This window comes from Strigops habroptila, chromosome W (genome assembly GCF_004027225.2).
Source record: "Strigops habroptila isolate Jane chromosome W, bStrHab1.2.pri, whole genome shotgun sequence".
NCBI lineage: Eukaryota > Metazoa > Chordata > Aves > Psittaciformes > Psittacidae > Strigops > Strigops habroptila.
This window is the reverse complement of record NC_044301.2, coordinates 21,220,135-21,240,376: the sequence shown is the minus strand read 5'-3', so window position 1 is coordinate 21,240,376 and position 20,242 is coordinate 21,220,135. Positions and strand designations below refer to the sequence as shown.

At 54.9% G+C, this 20,242-nt stretch overlaps 2 protein-coding genes across 2 annotated transcripts; one reads left to right on the top strand and one right to left on the bottom strand.

Moving 5' to 3' along the window:
• Positions 1-795: 795 nt before the first annotated feature.
• LOC115619279 (transport and Golgi organization protein 6 homolog) lies at positions 796-17,937 on the bottom strand. The gene is given in 11 exon segments (XM_030511322.1): positions 796-1,064; positions 2,534-2,650; positions 4,289-4,434; positions 7,334-7,481; positions 9,535-9,597; positions 9,766-10,101; positions 10,103-10,380; positions 16,575-16,767; positions 16,914-17,044; positions 17,646-17,764; positions 17,882-17,937. Coding segments are annotated over 11 exon segments (1,764 nt in total). The 3' UTR covers positions 796-887.
• Positions 17,936-20,062, top strand: LOC115619278 (B-cadherin-like). Its single transcript, XM_030511321.1, is given in 7 exon segments — positions 17,936-18,020; positions 18,210-18,420; positions 19,031-19,266; positions 19,356-19,483; positions 19,573-19,719; positions 19,842-19,928; positions 19,931-20,062. Coding segments are annotated over 7 exon segments (1,026 nt in total).
• The last annotated feature ends 180 nt before the right edge of the window (positions 20,063-20,242 follow it).

Here is a 20,242-nt window from a genome sequence, read left to right as displayed (position 1 = left end):
GGCCCTGCTCCCAGCACACATGGCAGCCCTGGCATGGATGGGGCTTCTGGTGCCGCAGTGGAAGGGCCCCATCCTAAGACCCCACGGTAAGGGAAACCCCAGGAACGGGTGCAGGGTGGGCAGTGCCACAGCAGGGCCTTCCCCACAGGCATCACAGAGGGATTCCCCAGTGCAGCCCCACTCCCAGCACCGTGGCCCCACTGTGCTGGCAGGGCAGGTGCTCAGCAACACCGGCTCCATTTCCATCTGCTCCCCTGGGAAAATCACTCAGATTTGGCTAAAGTCACAAGGTAGAAACTGGCTCAGCTGTTGCCTCCAGGGATCATCCCTGTCCCTTGCCTGGGGCTGGCACCCAGAACAGCTCCCTCCATGCTGGTGGGCACCTGGTAGTGAGCGTGCAAGTGTGCAGGCACTGCTGGCAACCTGGCAGTCCCAGGACCCTCCAGCACCCTCATGGCATGAGCGCAGCGCCAGGGAGGGCCAGGCAGGGCTGTGTGGCAGTAGCCCCCCACCTCCCAGCACCCTTGGCTGATTCCCACCCTTCTTCGGGACCCAGGGGCTTTCCAGGGCCGCTGCCACCACCCCAAGCACACAAGAGCCGGGACATGGCCACAATGGCACCCAGGAGCTTCGTGCAGATCCCAAAGACGTCATGGGCACAGGGCTGAGCATGTCTCCGTTTAATCTCGCACCCCATCCCAGTGAGTCCACACTGTCCCAGCCATGGGGAGCCCAGGGGCAGCTGCCCACCTTCCCCAGGCTGTGGTTTCCTTCCCAGCTCACACCCGACAGTGGTGTCCCAAGGGCACAGCGAACCCCTTCCCTTGGAGAGCTACTTGGCCCCAACGCCAGAGCAGGAAGAGTTCATTTCTGCAGCCCCAGCCCCGCTATGGCAGCACTACAATATTCTTCTCCAGTGCTTGTGGGGGGAAGAGAAGCCTCTTCATCACCGTGTCCAGCTCCTCCAGCACCAGCTGGGTGTGCAGCACGTTCACGCTGTCAGGCTCAGCCGCCACCACGTACTTCAGCAGGCAGTAAAGGTCCCGCAGGATGTCCTGCAGCACCTGGGGGCAGGAGAAGCTGTCAAGGTCCAACTGGGGAAAACCCCAGTGTCGGACCCATTTCGTTCTTGATCCCAAGAGTGAAATTAAGATGCAAACAAGGTCAAGTACCATAATCAATCAGTTGGTTTATTACAAAAAGACAATTATTATAAAAAAAGGGAAATTATTGTAATAAAGGGAATAGCGATAGGACAGATTGGAAAAAGGATGGAAATGAAGCAAGAATTCGGGGTGCAGAGAGATAGTCACCACCGTGGATCCAGAAGTATCCCAGGGATCCGTAGTCGTCGTCCTCGGTGGTGGGAGTCCTCCAGGGTCCATAGTCGGTATCGGAGGAGAGTGTCCCCAAGAGTCTGTAATAGTCATTGGAGGTGGGTGTCCTTGTGGAGGTGTCCTCGTGGAGGTGTCCTCCCTGGTAATTACCTTTTCCCCCTTTTATTATGAGTTGGGGGGAGTACCTCTGTTCTTAATGTCACCTACTACATGTTCCCGGTGGACCAGTTTTGCTGGTCTTGCAGCCAGCTCTTCAACTGCACTTATCTGCAGCAATTCTTGGGATAATGGGCAGCAATTCCTCACACTAATCCTCGAGATAATGGACAGAAGAGTCTTATCTCAGCTCCTCCCACCCATCTTTGAGACAATGGTGGGTGGAGTCCCATTTCAGCTCCTCACACCCATCTCTCAAACAACGAACCCTGGAATCCCATCTCAGCTTCTCATACCAATCTTTGAGACAATGGACAGTGGAGTCTGATTTCAGTTCATTCTCTCACAGAAGCCTCAGCTCTGACCAGCATCTCAACCGCACCTGCAACAACCCACAAGCAACCCTTGGCGTGCCCCGGCAGGTATGGTGCTGCCCCTTCCACTGATGCTGCCAGTGCTGGGACACGGCGGCACCACCCCTACCACTACCACACTGCCTTGGGCAGTGACTCAGTTTCCCCACACACCAGCAGCTCAGTCCAGCAGCAGCGCATTGCGGCATCCCTCCAGCATGGGGGCGTGAGGGGAAGCCAAGATCCTGGCTGTGGGGATTCCCATGGGGAATCGGCCATTTCCTCCATGGGAGTTCAGTCCCAACATGCTCCTTGCTGGGAAACAGCAAAGGAGGCCACAGCCCACAGAAAAACTGGGCATTACCAAGTCGAATCAGTGATGAACAACTCCCATGGCTCCCAAGAGTTGGCACTACCCATGGCATGGCATGGCACTACCAAGCAGCTCAGAGGGATACACCCACAAATTCCCCTCTACCCTGGGAAGGATCCGGTGCTGAGGGTCCTTTCAGTGGGGGAGGCACCAGCTGGAGGTCCTGGTTCCATGGGACTTTCCCTGGAAGCTGCCTGGGAATGAGCCCTGCAGCCTCCACAGGGCAGGAGACATACCCAAGGAGGATGCTCAGGGATGCCCAGGAACCTGGTGGAGGCTGCCTGGCCCCAGGGAGAAGAGGGGAGGTGACCCACCTCACTGGCCTTCTCACTGAGTCCCCGCAGCAGCGCCACCACCACCGCATGCACAGCGGCTCTTCACACCTCCGCCTCAGGGTCCATCTTGGTTATGGCTGTCATGCAGGAGGTGACCTGTGGGGACAGGGCGGGGGAGCCATCAGCAAGGCCAGGGGAATGCAGGGGGACCCAGCAGAGCAGCCGGGTGAAGATGAGGATGGGACCCCTGCACCCAGCTGTGCATTCCCCTGCCAGCACCCAACTGGGGGGGGTTTGCTTTTTGCATGGCACAGGACACCAAGCAGCCCTCCCTCTCTTTCCACACAGCTGCCTTTATAAAAAGCAGGCAAAGTAATCTGATTAAACCCCAGCAGTAACAGCTGGGAGAATTAGCAGAGCTTGAGCCTTCCAAAAATAGCAGCATGTGGCATGTTAGCATCCTGTCAAACTGCTGGTACCCCACCAATGCTGAGTGGCTGTGAGCAGGGAGTGGGTAAAGAACCCTAGAGTACTGCATCCCTGATGTCTCCTGACCTCCCTTCCTGCTCCAGGAGGCACCATGGGCTGAAGCTTAGGCTCCTGGCAGATTGAGGGCTGCCAGACCATGATGCTGGCAACTCCCAGCAAGGCCCCCCCCAGCCCTCTGAGGAGAAGATCCCCCAAAAGCAGGGCTCATCCCACCAGGATCACAGCTCCGGTGGCTCTAGCAGCCACATCTCACCCTGTCAGCCATCAGCTGCATGTTTGTCCTGGGTTTAGCTGTAACAGTTATTTTTCTCCTTAGTAGCTGGTGCAGTGCTGTGTTTTGGCTTTAGCCTGGGAACAATGCTGATAACACACCAATGTTTTAGTTGTTGCTAAGTAATGCTTAGCCCAATCAAGGACTTTTTCAGTCTCATGCTCTGCCAGTGAGGAGGGGCACGGGAAGCCGGGAGGAAGCAGAGACAGGACACCTGACCCAAACTAGCCAAAGGGGTATTCCACACCACAGCATGTCATGCCCGGTATAAAACTGGGGGGAGTCACCCAGAAGGCCTAGATCACTGCTCGGGTCAGGCTGGGTATTGGTCAGCGGGTGGTGAGCAATTGCATTGTGCATCACTTGTGCTGTTTTCCTTTTCCCCTTTTATTTTTATATTCTCTCCCCTTGTTATTTCCCTTATCATTATTATTATTGGTGGTAGTAGTAGTGGTTTTGTATGGTACCTTAGTTATTGGACTGTTCTTATCTTAACTTGTGGGATTTACATTGTTTTGATTCTCCTCCCCATCCCTCCAGGAGCAGGGGGTAGGGAAGAAGCCAGAGAGAGTGAGCAAGTGGCTGCATGGTTCTGAGTTACTGGCTGGGTTTAAACCACAACAGTGTTGATGCTGATAACGGGAAGGGTGACTCTCATTAAGCAGAAGGAGTTGCCTCTGGCAGGTAATAATTGTGCCCCCAGGTCTCCTCCTGCAGACTGCCATGGGTGGAGCAGCACTGCGGGCTTTCCTTGGGCTCTCTCTTCCCTGCACAAACTACATCTAAAGCTGATTATAGAGCTTTTAGCCCTAAAAATCAGGTCTAGAATTTCCTGAGGGTTTGCTGCAGGTCCAAGGACTTTTATACCCTGCAATATCAGGAACTATCACCCATGTCCTTTACGGAAACCCCCAAGCTGTTGTGTCCCCAGCAACGAGCATTCACCATCTCTGCCATCCACTAACAAACCACCCTCATTAACAAGCGATGGCCCCATGCTCCAGGCAGGGACCTGGGGAAGGGGCTGTCAGTGCTGGGATGGAGCCCAGCTGAAAGCTGAGGCACTGGCAGAGCTCACTCAGGTTGGAGAGGCTGCTGGCCTGCAGCGCTCTGTCGGGGTCCTGTGCGCCTTGCAGGAAGGCCTGGGCCAGTGGCTCCCGGTGCTTGAACACCATGTCCTCTGCAAGACAGAGCAGAGTGGCATGTCACAGGCAAGGAAAAACCCACAGCCCCTTCCTGCCTGCTCCCCTCCAGTGGGAGCAACTAGATTGCTCCTTGCTCCTTGCAGCACCACCAAACAGCTGGATGCAACATCTGGAGCATGGCTTGTGCCCAGTGCGGGGACCCTGGTGCAGCTCTCTGCAAGGCATGGACAGAGCCTTAGCAGAGACCCCCGGGGCACCGGCAAACCCAGACAGACCCCATGGCAAAAACCTTTGTGTGGGGCTGCCTGGCACATCCCCTGTCCCCCTGGCTCCTGCAGTGCCATTCAGAGGTGACCCCAGATACAGGCCACAGAAAGGACCTGTGAAACCCAAGTTCTCACATAATTCAGCTGCACAACCCCCCACCCAAATTAGCATATGGAGGCCCTGCAGATGTGTGAGCCGCCTAATTAGAGGTTGGCGCACAGAGCCCATGACCGGCATGCACAATCACCCCGGCACATGGTCCTCCTGTGTGAGATGGATGGCTGGTGGCTGCGTAGCCCCATGGCATGGGCACAGCTCCCACCCTGTGAGCTTGGTGGTTTCCTGGCTCTCCCGAGCTCTGGATACTCCTTGACCCCACTTGGAGTACTGTGTACAGTTCTGGTGTCCCTAACATAAGAAGGACATGGAGCTGTTGGAATGAGTCCAGAGGAGGGCCACGAGGATAAGAGGGCTGGAGCACCTCTCATACAAAGACAGGCTGAGAGAATTGGGGCTGTTCAGCCTGGAGAAGAGAAGGCTGTGTGGAGACCTCATAGCAGCCTTCCAGTATCTGAAGGGGGCCTACGAGGATGCTGGAGAGGGACTTGCTCAGGGCTGCTGCTGTGAGGGGCTGGGGACTGGCCAGCCCCTGCACCACCGGTACACTGACAGCCTCCAGCTATGTGCAAGGAGGGAAAACACTGCATGTGATGGCCAAGAGCTGGGCAGGAACAGGCAAACTGGGTCCTTCTGCAGGACCATCCCATCGTAGCTTCACTCTTCCTACATGGCCCTCCCTGTCACTAAAGGACTATGCGCTCAGAGGGGCAGGGACGGCTCCTGCATGGCACAGGGTGGGAGAGCTCGGGGCAGCACTGTGATGCCAAGGATGGCCACACTTGCTTGGGAATGCAGGGGAATGCAGCCTGCTCAGTGCTTGCACCTCACAAATCAGTCCAAGCAGTGATGGATGATCCAAGCTCCTCCAAAGCACACCACCAGACAGCCACAGAAAGAGCATGAATCACTTCCCTTCCTGCAGCAAGCCAGGCACATGCTCCCTGACAGAGAAGGGAAAAGGTCTGCTGTGGTGCACCCGGAGCAGATTTAATGGGTTTGCAGCAAAAACTAATTGGGTCGGTGCAAGGTCTCCATGAACCCTCATGCAGTGCCCACCCCCATGTTGCTGGAGGCAGAGGAATGGCACTGAATGCTTGGATGGGACTGCATGTGCTTCAGTCATTTGCCAGGCAATAGGTGCCTGCTGTAAAATCCCCTCCCAGGTGGGAAAAAGCCGCTCCAGTGGGATGGCAGGCAGGGATAGGGACAGGGATGAGGCAGGAGGGAGACACAGTGGTCCCCAGGCAGCAGGAGGAGAGCTCCAAGCTGCATGGAGCAGAGCATTTCTGGAAGCGCTGGATAAGTCCTCGCTCTTAAATCCTGAAGATTTGCAACAAAGCCAACTTTGTGTGATTTGCTCTATAAATATGCAGGTGAGCCAGGACGTGCCGGAGCTACTGCCTGTGACAGAGGCACCGTGGAGAGAGGGAAGAGACACAGTGGAGGCCATGCCACCATCCCACTGCCAGCCCTGCCATTGGCAGCTGCCAAGGGAAACCCAGCACAGTGTAGTGCCAGGCGAGGCAAGGGCTGGACAGACAGACATCTCCCAGGGGCCTTTAGAGATCAAGAGGCTTTGCTGACGCTCACACTGCTCGCTGGAGCTCCACCAGGAGATGATGGGATTGCTGGCTTCAGGATGCCCTGTCCCCATCCTGGCAGCAGGGCAGGGGAGCAGCACAACCTGGCCCAAGAAGCACTGGCCCTAGTGGGATGCCTGCAGCCAGCATTGCTCAGGAATGCCACCACAGCCAGGGGACACTGCTGTGGTGACTGCGCCCCAGAGGAGAGCTCTGGCAAGCCAGGCAGCCAGCACACAGCACAGGCCCCAGGGGCTTGGGTGGTCTGGGCTCTGCAGGAGGAGGTCGGCTCTGCCATGGCCAACTGGGGAACAAAGCACCTGGCTGGTGACAGGGGACCCTTGCCTGGCTGCCCTGGCAGCAGGGACAGTGGCTGCCACCTTCTCCAGCCATGGAGAGCTCTGGCTGCGTGCTCTTGCTGGCCTGGCTTCTGCTGGGAATAAGACAAGTGAGTGTTCAGGTGCTTCCCAGCAGCCTCTGAACCCAGTGCTGCCAGCCGAGGGGATGGTGGGCTACTGGCAGGTGAGCTCCCAGGACAATGCTGCACTGTTGGAAGCAGAAGGGCATGGTGAGCATGCTCACCCCCATGATGCTGTTCACCACGTTCATGATAAGGCCTCAGTTGGAGCCCACCCCTGCCGTCACCACTGCCATGGCCTGCAGCAGGGCCGTCCCCGTGGCACCAGGCCCAGCTCCCCGCGCCCCCCCCCCAACCGCCTCTTCACTCCTCAGCCGCCTGCACCCGCCATGTTGGGACCAGACCCGCCCCACTGCCAGCACCGGCCACAGTGGCACTGCTCCTGCTCACTGGCAAGCAGGGCTGTGGGAGCTGGTTCTCACCTTCAGATGACAACAAAAACCCCCTTGGAGCTGGTGGCATGGCAGAGTGCAGTGAGGGGCTGAGCAGTACCGCAGCTGCCGGCAGCGTCCAGCACTGCTGTGATCATGGACGTGGCTGTGGACTCACCCAGCGCCTGGGTGATGTGCATCAGCACCTCACCCAGCTTCATCCTGGTGATGGCAGCCACAGCGTCCTCCATGCCGTGTGCCAGGCACCGATACTGTGCCAGCAGGATGGGCAGGATCCACTCTGGGTACTCACTGGAGAGCAGGGCATGAGGATGGCACATGTCACCACCCTTGGCAGAGGAACCACTGGCAGCTCTGCCACCCCAGTGCCCTGGGTGCAGCCATCACCCGCAGGACCCCTTGCACTGCCCCGGCCCCACACAAAGCTGCAGTACCAGGGCAGCCCAGTGCTGGGTCTGGTTGGGTGCCAACCTGAAAAATAAGTAATTTAGCAGTCGGCAGCAGGTGCCCACTAATTGCTGCTGGTTAATATTCATCAACCCAGCATCGACTCAGCTCACTGGCTGCAGGGTTTGCCTCCGCCTGGCCCAGCATCAGCACAGCCAGGTACTGCAGGCAATGCTCAGGCATAGTGTCTGGTCGCTGCTCCCAGCTCCTGGCCATCAGACACATGTTGCTGGTGTGTCCTCGTCCTCGCTGGAGCTCCACAAAGCCCCTGGGTTTGCCTGGCCAAGTCTGGGAGCCAGAGCCCAAGTGCACCCCATGCCTGCCACACCTCCCCAGGGATGACGAGGGGTCAGACCCCGGACATGGGATGCAGGCTGGGCTATGCCATGGGGCTGCGCTGGCTTTGCCATCCCTTTAGAGATGCAGGCTGGGGGCAAGTGCAGGCTCCCCGGGCAGCAGGTGCCTCTCCAATGGGGAAAGGCAGCTACCTGCTCTCTAGGGAAAGGGTGAGTGGCAGCCCCAGCAGTGCCAATTGTTGAGTCACGGTGAGCCCCAGCTCCCCTGCCCTCCAGGAGCATCTACCTTCACCTCCAACCCCATTCCCCAGTTATTGTAAGGCATTCAGACTTGGTTACCCTCTGCAAGCCCGGGCACATCCAGTGGGGCAGTGACTTCTCCTCTGGCATCACCTTGCTGGAGCTCGACTGTATGACAAACAGCAGTGCTGTGACAGCCAGCATGATGGGTGGGCAAGCCCTGCCGCTGTGTTGGGGAGCCTGAGAGGGACAGTGGGGACCCTGCTAGCACAGTGTCCAGCACCATGCATGGCATGCTGTGGGTGCCACTGCCAGCACAGCAGGGGCTGTGTGAGTTATGGCTACATGGAACCACATCAGGATTAATCACAGCTGCTGCGAAACACAGAGGCAGCTGCATGGGGTATATTAATTACCAGGGGATGGTTGAGACATTTGTGTTTCACCTGCAGGGCAAGGACAAACCCATCCCACTCAAGACTGTACAGGCAGAGGGAAGCACAGTGATAAGCTCCTTTTCCAGCTGCTGCTGAATGTTCCCTACCCAAGGCAGCTGGGGCTCCCAGCAGCACCGGTATTGCTTTGGGCCATAGGAATGGCACCTCCCTTCCATGTAACCCAGTGCACCACAACCTGCTGTCGCACAGGATGCCTGCATCATCCCAGGTGCAGAGGCACCTGCCCACGAATCCTGATGGCACCAGTGCCATGGAGTTGTGCTGAGCATGCTGGAGCAAGTGTGGACCCAAGGGTTTCCCAGGAAGTGGCGTGAGCAGTGGCAGCACTCGGTCGTTACTGCCTTTTCCATGGGGATGGACATGGCAGAGCCCTGAGGGAGCACCAGTGGGTCCCTACAGCCCTGGTTCCTCTGCCAGCCTCAGCTGAACAGACCAACAAGCCAAATGTCAGCTGGGTGCAGGGTCAGGGTGCCAGGGTTGTGCCACACTGCGCTGAGACTGCAGCTGGTGGCACGGGCCCGGCACAGGGACAGTGACAGGCTCCTGGGTGTCCTCTGGCCAGGGGATGCCCTGAGGGTGAACCTACCCAGTGTGCCCTCACCTCAGTCTCTGGCTCCACCGAGAAGGCACTTGTGGTCTGGGCAGATCCAGCAGTTCAGTTAGAGGATAAATGAACTAATTACTCACTGAGTAAGCACAACTGGGAGACAAAGCCCACTGGCTTTGGGAATGTGGTGCAGAGCCTGCATGTGGCTCCAGGCTCTACTGAACAGCACAAAGACACAGTCTGGGAGGACAGGAGATGCTGAGCCCCCAGCCCAGCCACAACTCCCCTGAGCTTTGCTCTTCCTGCCCAAAACCCCCCAGCACAAAACCTTCTCCTACAAAGCACCTGCACTCACCCTGGCCAGGCATCACTCACCTTGGATAGCTGAGAGGTAGATGAAGGTGTCTTCGTGCTGCACATTCTCCAGGAACACCTGCAAGGAGAGGGGACCGCCGTCAGCAGCGGCCCCACGGCCCTGGTCCCTCTTGCCTGACACCTTCAGCCATTGGTGATGGCACAGAGGGCTCAGCTAATAGGGACCATCCCTAGCCCTGGCTCTGCACCGCAGCACAGGATGGGGACCCCAGTGGGAGCCTGGTACCTGCAGGAGTTTCACCTGAAGCCGCAGTGCCTGTGTGATGCACTGTGTGATGAGGCTGGTGAGGCAGTGCAGGGAGGCTGCCCGGTTCGGGGGCTGCGGGTTGTAGGCTGACACCAGGAGCTCCTGGAGCCCAGCCAGGGCCTGGCCATCGGCACATGGGGCTAGAGCAGGACTGGTGGTGCCAGGCTCATGGCACATGCTCTGCTCCTTGCTCCTCTCCCTAGGAGCTGAAGGGCTGCTGTGGCTGTGCCGTGGCAGTGCCCAGCCACCCCCTGGGCTTGGGGCTCCACCGGGAACGCTGGCAGGGCTCTGCACTCCCATCCCTGTCTTCTTCCCCCAGCACGCTGTCAGCAACAGCTCCCACTGTCCCAGGGGAGAAGGCCCCATGGGTGCAGATGGTGATGTGCAGGTCTGAAGCCAGCTCCTGGATGAGGGGCTCAGGGTAGGTGTGGGAGAGCTCCTCCAGCAGCAGCACCAGCCACTTCAGCACAGCAAAGTCGCTGGCTTGTAGCTGCAGGAGGGAGAGAAGCAGCACCAGCACCGCTGCAGTGGCAATAGAGGTTTGCTCCCTGGGATGCTCCTGGCAAGGCAGGCACACAGACCAGCCCTGAGGTGCTGTAGGAGAAGGTGGGAAGGGCAAGAGCTCAAAGGAGAGTGGTGTCCATGTGGGACCCTCACACAGCATGGGGGCTGAGCTGGTAACATCCCTCCTACCATCCTTGCCTTTGGTCCTGCTTAGAAGAAGCTCCAGGCAAGGAACCTGCAACCTATCCTGAGGCTGCAGCACCCAAGGGGGAGAAATTCCTGCTCTAACTTGGATTTAACTGCTACAGCAAAATCTGGGCTGTAAGACTTGAAAAGTGATGCTTTAGCAGAGATTTTGGGGAGCTTTTGGATGACTCTGTAAAAAAACCCTTGGCCACTGAAACCCCAACAGCTTTACAGCTGTTTTATATTCAATTTGCCAAGTTAAGTTGCTCCCATTAATGCCAGAGTGGAGCAGAAGCTCGCCTGGGAGAGGGCCTGTTAGAGCCGCAAGAGTCTGGTTTTAAGTTTTCTCCAACTAAATAATGTTCTTTTCCCAATGTTAAAAATATAGCAATAAGACACAATAAATCATCTTTTTCCATTAACAGTTGGATTTTCCTTTGGACAAGTCTGGGGATGAAACAACCCCAGCAGCTCAGTGATATAAGTGCAAGGAGTGATTGCAGCACACTCATGAACACGCACTTGCTCCCCGATGGCAGTTCAGCCACCATGTGACAGGGCAACTGGGTGATGTACCGTCTTGATAGAGGATGTTCAAGAACATCCCAGCCAACAATAGGAATTTCATTGTGATCCAGAGACAGAGCCATGGATGTGAGGGATGCAGAGGATGCAGTGTTGATATTTAAAGGCACTGTACGTGACTGCACTGTTCTCTCAGAGCCTTCTCAGAAGCATATTTTTGATTATAAACTAATTAACCAGGCTCTTGGGGTGCCCTGCTATCATGGTTTAAGCCCAGCTGGTAACTCAGAACCACGCAGCCACTCACTCACTCCCCTGCTTCTTCCTCCCCCTGCTCCTGGAGGGATGGGGAGGAGAATCGAAAGAATGTAAATCCTGTGGGTTGAGATAAGAACAGTCCAGTAACTAAGGTATAATACAAAACCACTACTGCTACCACCAATAACAATAATGATAAGGGAAATAACAAGGGGAGAGAACAATTGCTCACCATCTGCCGACCGATACCAAGCCTAAGCCAAGCAGCGATCTGGGCCTTCCGGTAACTCCCTGCAGTTTATATAATGGGCATGATGTGCTGTGGTATGGAATACCCCTTTGGCTAGTTTGGGTCAGGTGTCCCATCTCTGCTTCCTCCTGGCTTCCCGTGCCCCTCCTCACTGGCAGAGCATGAGACTAAAAGTCCTTGATCAGAGTAAACAGTTTTTCAGGGCAGGAGAGATGGTGTGTAGTGTTGGATTGCTGCCTGCTAATGACACCGCTGAACTTGTCTGGTCACTGCTGAGCTAGTCAGGTTTCATCATAGTTCATTCTTTGTTGGGGTGATGATCGGAGGGAAGTCAGGGTCAGTCGATGGTGACCTGAGAACAGTTCTGTTGCTGCTGCCGGCTTTCCCATGACTTTATTCTCTGCTGATGACCATGATAGCACGTATCTTCTTTTCAAAGGCCAGAGTGGTGCAGATGGGCATCTAGCTGATGGCCCATAAAAGTGTTATCTAGCAGGCAACAGCATATAATTGAGTTCATTGGCTGTTTTCCCCCAAAATTAAATCCCCTTGAGGTACACATCGGACTTCCCCAACTTCCTGCATTACCCACCAAGTATATCCAGGTCCCTGAGCAAAAGCAACCCCACGAGTGGGTTTGCCTTTACCTGAAGCATGAATAACCCAGACTGTCTTCCCCAACAAATTTTTTATGTGCACCACAGGAACATTATCCCCCTCTACAGTAAGTAAAAGTTATGATTGGGCTGGGCCAGCCCTGTTGGCAGATCCCCTAGTGTTGACCAACAAGGTGGCTTTTGCTAAATGTGTATCCCAGTGTTTGAAAGTCCCAACACCCATTGCTCTCAGTGTAGTTTTAACAGCCCATTGTACCGTTCGATTTTCCCAGAGGCTGGTGCATGGTAGGGGATGTGATATACCCACTCAATGCCATGCTCTTTGGCCCAAGTGTCTATGAGGTTGTTCCGGAAATGAGTCCCATTGTCTGACTCAATTCTCTCTGGGGTGCCGTGTCGCCACAAAACTTGTTTCTCAAGGCCCAGGATAGTGTTCCGGGCAGTGGCATGGGGCACAGCGTATGTTTCCAGCCATCCGGTGGTTGCTTCCACCATGATAAGCACATAGCCCTTGCCTTGGCGGGTCGGTAGGAGTGTAATATAGTGAATCTGCCAGGCCTCCCCATACTTGTACTTCAGCCATCGTCCTCCATACCAGAGAGGCTTTAACCTCTTGGCTTGCTTAATTGAAGCACATGTTTCACGTTCGTGAATAACCAGGGCAATAGTGTCCATTGTTAATTCCACCCCTCGATCACAAGCCCATCTATATGTTGCATCTCTGCCTTGATGGTCTGAGGTGTCATGGGCCCACCGGGCTAGAAATAATTCACCCTTATGTTGCCAATCTAAGTCCATCTGAGCCACTTCAATCTTAGCAGCTTTATCCACTTGCTGGTTATTCTGGTGTTCCTCAGTGGCCAGACTCTTGGGTACATGAGCATCTACGTGGCGTACCTTCACCACCAGGTTCTGCACCCGAGCAGCGATATCTTGCCACAATGCAGCAGCCCAGATGGGTTTACTTCTGCGTTGCCAGTTGCTCTGCTTCCATTGCTGCAACCACCCCCACAGGGCATTTGCCACCATCCATGAGTCAGTAGAGAGATAAAGTACTGGCCATTTTTCTCATTCAGCAATGTCCAAGGCCAGCTGGATGGCTTTCACATCTGCAAACTGACTCTATTCACCCTCTCCTTCAGCAGTTTCTGCAACTTGTCACAGGGGACTCCACACAGCTGCCTTCCATCTCTGATGCTTTCCCACAATACAGCAGGACCCATCAGTAAACAAGGCATATTGCTTTTCACTCTCTGACAGTTCATTATATGGTGGGGCCTCTTCAGCACGCATCACCTCCTCTTCTGGTGACATCCCAAAATCTTTGCCCTCTGGCCAATCCATGATGACTTCTAGAATTCCTGGACGACTGGGATTTCCTATTCGAGCTCATTGTGTAATTAGTGCAGCCCACTTACTCCATGTAGCATCAGTTGCATGATGTGTAGATGAGACCCTGCCTTTGAACATCCAGCCCAGCACAGGCAACCGGGGTGCCAGGAGGAGCTGCGCTTCAGTTCCAATCGCTTCTGGGTCAGCTCGAACCCCTTGATAGGCTGCCAGTACCTCTTTTTCAGTGGGAGTATAGCTGGCCTCGGATCCTTTATATCCCCGATTCCAAAAGCCAAGGGGTCGACCTCGAGTCTCCCCTGGAGCTTTCTGCCAGAGGCTCCAGGTAGGACCATTCTCCCCAGCTGCGGTGTAGAGCACATTTTTCACATCTGGCCCGGCCCGGACTGGTCCAAGGGCTACTGCATGAACTATTTCTTTTTTAATTTGTTCAAAGGCTTGTTGTTGCTCAGGGCCCCATTGTTCCAGCATCGGAGCAACCAGGTGACAGTGTGCTCCCCTGGAAGATGGGTGATATCTTTTCGCATATTCCGCAGCTCGGTTGAGGTCCGGGGTCGAGAAGTGACCTCTTCTTCTTCTTCCTCTTCCTCTGATCCACGTAGTAGTAACTCTTGTTCAGATGCTGTTCCGTGTAGTAATGGCATTGGGTCTTCATCTTTCTTCGCTTCGCGGGTTGCTCTTTGTGCCTCTCGTTTGCTTTTGCTTACAGGGGCAACAGACATTGTCACAAACTGGCCATTTGTTTTAGCTGCTGTGCTTGTCACTGGGGTTGGTGTAGCTGCTGTACTTGGAGTAGCTGTGTTGTCTGTTGTGGTCAGGGTTTAAGTAGCTGCTGTGCTTGTAGTTGGAGTAGCTGCGTTGTCTGTTGCTTTGCCATCAGATCCAGAGACATTTTTTTCCCTTTGAAGGTGCTGGATAGTGTTGAGCAGGGCTCTGTAGGCGTAGGCCAAGCCCCAGCACGTTGCCATGATTTGTCCCTCTCTGGTATAACCAGGATGACAGCACACCTCGTTTAGGTGTTTTACTAGTTTTTCCGGATGTTGCACTTGTTCAGGGGTGAAGTTCCAAAGCACTGGAGGGGCCCACTGGCCTAGATACTTGCCCATACTATCCCACACACCCTGCCACTCATGACTGTCCAGCCTCAGGGAAAATCTCTTGATGGTCCTCCTATATCGTTGTCTAACCCTAGACCAGATTTGAACCCGATACTGCTTAACTTTCGAGATTAGACGAAATAGGGTGTTCCCAGGGCGGGATGGCCGTGGGTAAAACACACTCCGTATGTGTGCCAACATGCTGATCCCCAGCACAATCAGCAGGCAGGTCTCAAGGGTATTCAAAGGCCATCCAAAACCTTCAGAACTCTCAGCTGCTGTTGCAAATAGGCTGGTGGGGGAACGGGGGGTGTAAGGGAATGCCTCCTTCGTAGGTTGACCCCCCAAGGAGAAAAAAAAAGATATGCAATTGCTACAATATTTCATTATATACCTCCCAATGTATAGAGGTGATGGCCACGCTGGAAGCACAAACCAGACCAGTTTCATGATCTATGAGTCTATTGTATTACAAGGCATTACCATGAAGTACAGTGAAACAAGAACCTTAGCCCAGGCCCCCCAGCCGATAAACACTAAAACAGCAAATAGTGGCTGTAAGTAAGGTACAACATGCTGAAACTCTGAGATCAAGCGCAACAAGTCTGAGAGCCAAATAATCACCATTGTGACGAGTAGTAACAGTGAGTGCTTATCACAAATATGATTAGACACACTCCGGTCAGATCTGTCGTTATCTCAACCCTTCGAGCCCCACGTTGGATGCCACAAAGAACTGTCGTGGTTTGAGCCCAGCCAGTAACTCGGAACCACGCAGCCGCTCGCTCACTCCCCCCCCTTCTTCGTCCCCCTGCTCCCGGAGGGATGGGGAGGAGAATCAGAAGAATGTAACTCCCACCGGTTGAGATAAGAGCAGTCCCGCAACTAAGGTATAATACAAAACCACTACTGCTACCACCAATGATAATAATGATAAGGGAAATAACAAGGGGAGAGGATACAATTGGTCATCACCCGCCGACCGATACCCAGCTCGACCCGAGCAGTGATCTGGGCCTTCCGGGTAACTCCCCCCGGTTTATATACTGGGCATGACGTGCTGTGGTATGGAATACCCCTTTGGCCAGTTTGGGTCAGGTGTCCTGTCTCTGCTTCCTCCCGGCTTCCCCTCCTCCCTGGCAAAGCATGAGACTGAGAAAGTCCTTGGTCGGAGTAAACATTACTTAGCAACAACTAAAAACATCGGTGTTATCAGCGTTGTTCCCAGGCTGAAAGTTAAAAAACACAGCACTGCACCAGCTACTAAGAAGGAGAAAAATGACTGCTATAGCTGAACCCAGGACATACATCCATATGCCTGCACACTCTGTGTATCTAGATGTCTATATACTGTTGCATATACAGCTATAAATAATATAAATAATATATGTTCATACAGCGTACTTAACAGGCTTTAATAATCCAGGTTTATATTCATGTGTCTATAATTACGTATTTTACTGTTATAAAGATCTGTGTTTAATATCTATTATGCATTATGCGCAATGTATGTTTGTTACACCACACAGATGCATGTGCAAGTGCTCACACATACGCACACGTGTGCACAGCCCTTACTCTCACTGTGTCTATTCATATAGCAATTTAATAATTGTATTTCCATATAGCATATGGAACAATCAATTTTAATAAGTTTTGAATTATTTCAACACAAAGGTGCATATAAAGATGTGGCGTAACTTCCACGCTGTTATGGCTGAGTTGTTGGGGTGAAAGAAAGAGAGCCTACCAAATGTGCAAGGCCCCCCAACTGCTCTACCTACTGAGCTAGCCATTACGATTTAAAAAGTTCAAGACAAATGTGGCTTTCCATAGTCTGTCTTGTGGGGAGGCTTGATCCCGGTTCCCCCTTTTTTTTTAGTTAACATGTCTTTGAGAGAGCCTGGTGGGGCCGAGAGACAGCTGGGCACGCCACCGCTACCCCCATGTCCCCTCGGTTAAGAGCTTCCCACCTGCAGTCCTGCCATCAGTCCTCCGGACCCCACCCCTGCTTCCTTGTAAATGTCTGCAACTCAGCAGGAGGAGAAAACAAGTCCAGCTCCTTCTCCGGATCTATAAAACCAGGATCAAAGGGGTCCATAGGGTCATTAGGATTATCAGGGTCATCACCCGACTCAGCCGTTCCTGACAGAGGTGCTTGCGCCACGAGGATCGTCGTGATCAGCGGTGAGGACTGTGACGACAAAGGACGTGCAGACAGGGAGACAGAAGGGGGTGCGGGGGGGCAGCTGGTGATGAGGCTTCAGGAGATTATACCCCCTCACAAACGTTAGTAGCTTCTTTAGATGTGATGGCATCAGCGGCAGCGCTGGTCCGTACCTGGCGAAGAGTGGCCAGGATCTGCCACCAGGTTGCCAAATGCTTCCCTGCTGTGGAGTCCCCGTTTGAAGCAGCATCATGCAGCCATTTACCAACAATTTGCCAAGCGGGGATTTGGAAAGTGCCGCCAGCTGAAAAGTCAGGCACTTTATCACGGATCCATTCTAACAAAGTCACAAGTTGCGGACCCGATACGGGCCAATGCTGAGCTTCAAGCAGATGGTGCATTACTTCCAGACTGTGCTGCTGATCTCGAGATAACTTCCCTCCCTTGGTTCCCAACCACTCACCTTCTTAACAGTGATGGGCGCGCAATATCAAAGTTCCTGCGGCTCCTGGTTCAGTCGGGCTACGCCACCGGTTCGGGCTCCGTGAGCCTCCTATTCATGTCCCTGTTTGGGCGGCCATTTGCGGCGTATGAAAGGCACGGGCTCAGAGCATCTTCATGCAGCGAATCACTTTATTGCCTATTGCTCTACCTTTTATACCAAGCTAGTTTTAGCACATCATGTTTAGTTCCTGGTTTACAGTTTTGTTTTTTCAGCATTCTTCGTCGTTTCACAAACAGTCCCAAAATAACCAGTTCCTTATCTTTCTGTTTTCCTGCTCCTGTCCAGCTGGGTTGCTCTGCTTAATCACACGGCGTACTTTGCTTCTTCTTTAACTCTTTCTTCTCCAGCCAAGCAGTTACTTCTCTTTGGCAATAATCAAATAGTTTCCATCCTCTCTTACAATGGTCAATGTGGAGGAAGTCAATAAGGCACCCGTCTTTGATCTGCCAGTGCAGCTTGCCTGGGTGCCAGAGGACATGCCGCCAGGGAAGACCCTCATCCCCTGCACGGACCAGGACCCTGACAAGGTGCAGGGGCAGAGGATCAATTGAGTGGGGCCAGGGTTGGAGTCAGGGTTGGGGGGGGGTCCCTGCTGTCCCCCATCATGGCACCAGCTCCCCTCTGCCCCCCAGGTACCTGGTGAGGCACAACCCGATGGGCTGGCCGGCTGTGCACCCTGAGACTGGCCTCATGACGGCACAAGGCCACCTGGACCACAAGTCCGCCTTCGTCAAGAGCAGCACCTACACCACTGTGCTGCTGGCTGTGGACGATGGTGAGACTGTAAAAGGGGCCCTTGTTCTCCCTCTTCCTCATGAGGGATATGTGCTGCCATCACCAGGAACCACATCCTGGCTCTGGTGCGGAGCAGTGCTGGGGGCTGCCTGTCCCCACCCCTGCTCAGGGCATCCCCATCCCCGTGAGGTTTTGAGGATCCCCCCTTCAGCATTGCTCCCTGCCACAGTCTTGCCACCCGCCACAGGCACCGGCACCCTGCTCCTTGCCCTGCTCATTGTGAACGACAACAGCTCTGAGGCCGAGCCCTGGGACATCACCGTCTGCAACTGCAGCCCCCAGCCACAGGTCCCCACCATCAATGACAGGGATCTGCTCCCCAACGCCAGCCCCTTCCACGCCAAGCTCATCCACACCTCCAGGGACAGCTGGGCTTCAAGGTAATGTCAGGGGGATGTTCCCTCTACTCTGCTCTCGTGAGACCCCACTTGGAGTACTGTGTACAGTTCTGGTGTCCTCAACATAAAAAGGACATGGAGCTGTTGCAGCAAGTCCAGAAGAGGGCCACGAGGATGATCGGGCTGGAGCACCTCCCGTATGAAGACAGGCTGAGAAAGTTGGGGCTGTTCAGCCTGGAGAAGAGAAAGCTGCGTGGAGACCTCATAGCAGCCTTCCAGTATCTGAAGGGGGCCTACAAGGATGCTGGGGAGGGACTCTTCCTTAGGGACTGTAGTGATAGGACAAGGGGTAATGGGTTCAAGCTTAAACAGGGGAAGTTTAGATTAGATATAAGGAAGAAGTTCTTTACTGTGAGGGTGGTGAGTCACTGGAACAGGTTGCCCAAAGAATTGATAAATGCTCCATCCCTGGCAGCGTTCAAGGCCAGGTTGGATGGAGTCTTGGGTGACGTGGTCTAGGGTGAGGTGTCCCTGCCCATGGCAGGGGGGTTGGAACTAGATGATCTTAAGGTCCTTTCCAACCCTAACTATTCTATGATTCTATGTTTGGCATAGGGCAGGCTGCGCCGTAACCAGCGTGTCCCCCCACGAGCCACCCATTTCACTCAGGTAACGTGGTCACCCTGTGGCTGGTGGCACCACTGGAGTTGGACCTCTACACCATTTACCTGTGGCTGCTTGACCAACCGGGCAAAGCCCAGATCACCGTGGACGCTGTGCGGGTCTGCGACTGCAAGGGGCCGACGCAGAGCTGTCCCCAGAGAACCCAGGCTGCCACCAGCCTGCCCTTCATCCTCACTGCCCTGGGCACTCTCCTGGCCTTGCTGCGTGATTGAGGGGTCCTGGGGGTGCTGTGGGGCTGCACCCCTCATGGGGGGGGGGGCACGCATCCCCACTGACGCTGCTGCTCCCCCCATTCATCCTGCTGCTCCTGCTGCTGCTCTTCATGAGGAGGAAGGTAATGAAGGAGCCGCTGCTTCTGCCCAAGGATGACACGCGGGATGTCTTTTACTATGGGGAGTAGGGCAGTGGGGAGGAGGACCAGGTGAGTGTGCTGGGGGGGGATGACAGGGGGGACCGGTGCCAGCATGGGCAGTCTGACCCTGTCCCTCTCCATCATGTGTGTCCCCCCAGGACTATGACCTGTGGCAGCTGCACCGGGGCATGGATGCCCTCCACGAGGTGCTGCTCCACAACAACATGGCCCCCACCTTCCTGCCAGCCTCCCAGTACCAGCCCCAGCCCGCCAACCCTGACGACATCGTTACCTTCATTGAGGAGGTGAGCCCCAGCCCTGGGGGGGGACCTGAGGGATGAAGTGGTTTGGCACTGTTGGGGCACCCCCAAGCTGGCAGCATCCTCAGCCCAGGGGACACGGGCACTGACCCCTCTGCCCCTCACAGAACCTGAAGGAGGCCGACACGGACCCCATGCCCCCCCCCCCCAGCTCCCTGCTGGTGTTCGACTACGAGGGCAGCGGCTCAGCAGCTAGGAGGCCACCTCGCTCAGCTCCCTCAACTCCTCCTCCTCTGACTACGACCAGGACTATGACTACCTCAACGGCTGGGGCAGCCGCTTCAAGAAGCTGGCGGACCTCTACAGTGGTGGGGAGGAGGACGACTAGGACCTCCCCACAGCCTCACTGCCCCCCTGCCCCATGCCTTACCACTGCCCGTGCCTTGGGGCCGCCCCCTCCCGCTGTGCCCCTGCCTCGCTAGCAGCCCCTTCACCTCCCTCTCCTGTCTTTTTCTTGTTTATTTTTTTTGTAAATGTACGAAATAAAGGTAGTGTGATGCTATGGATG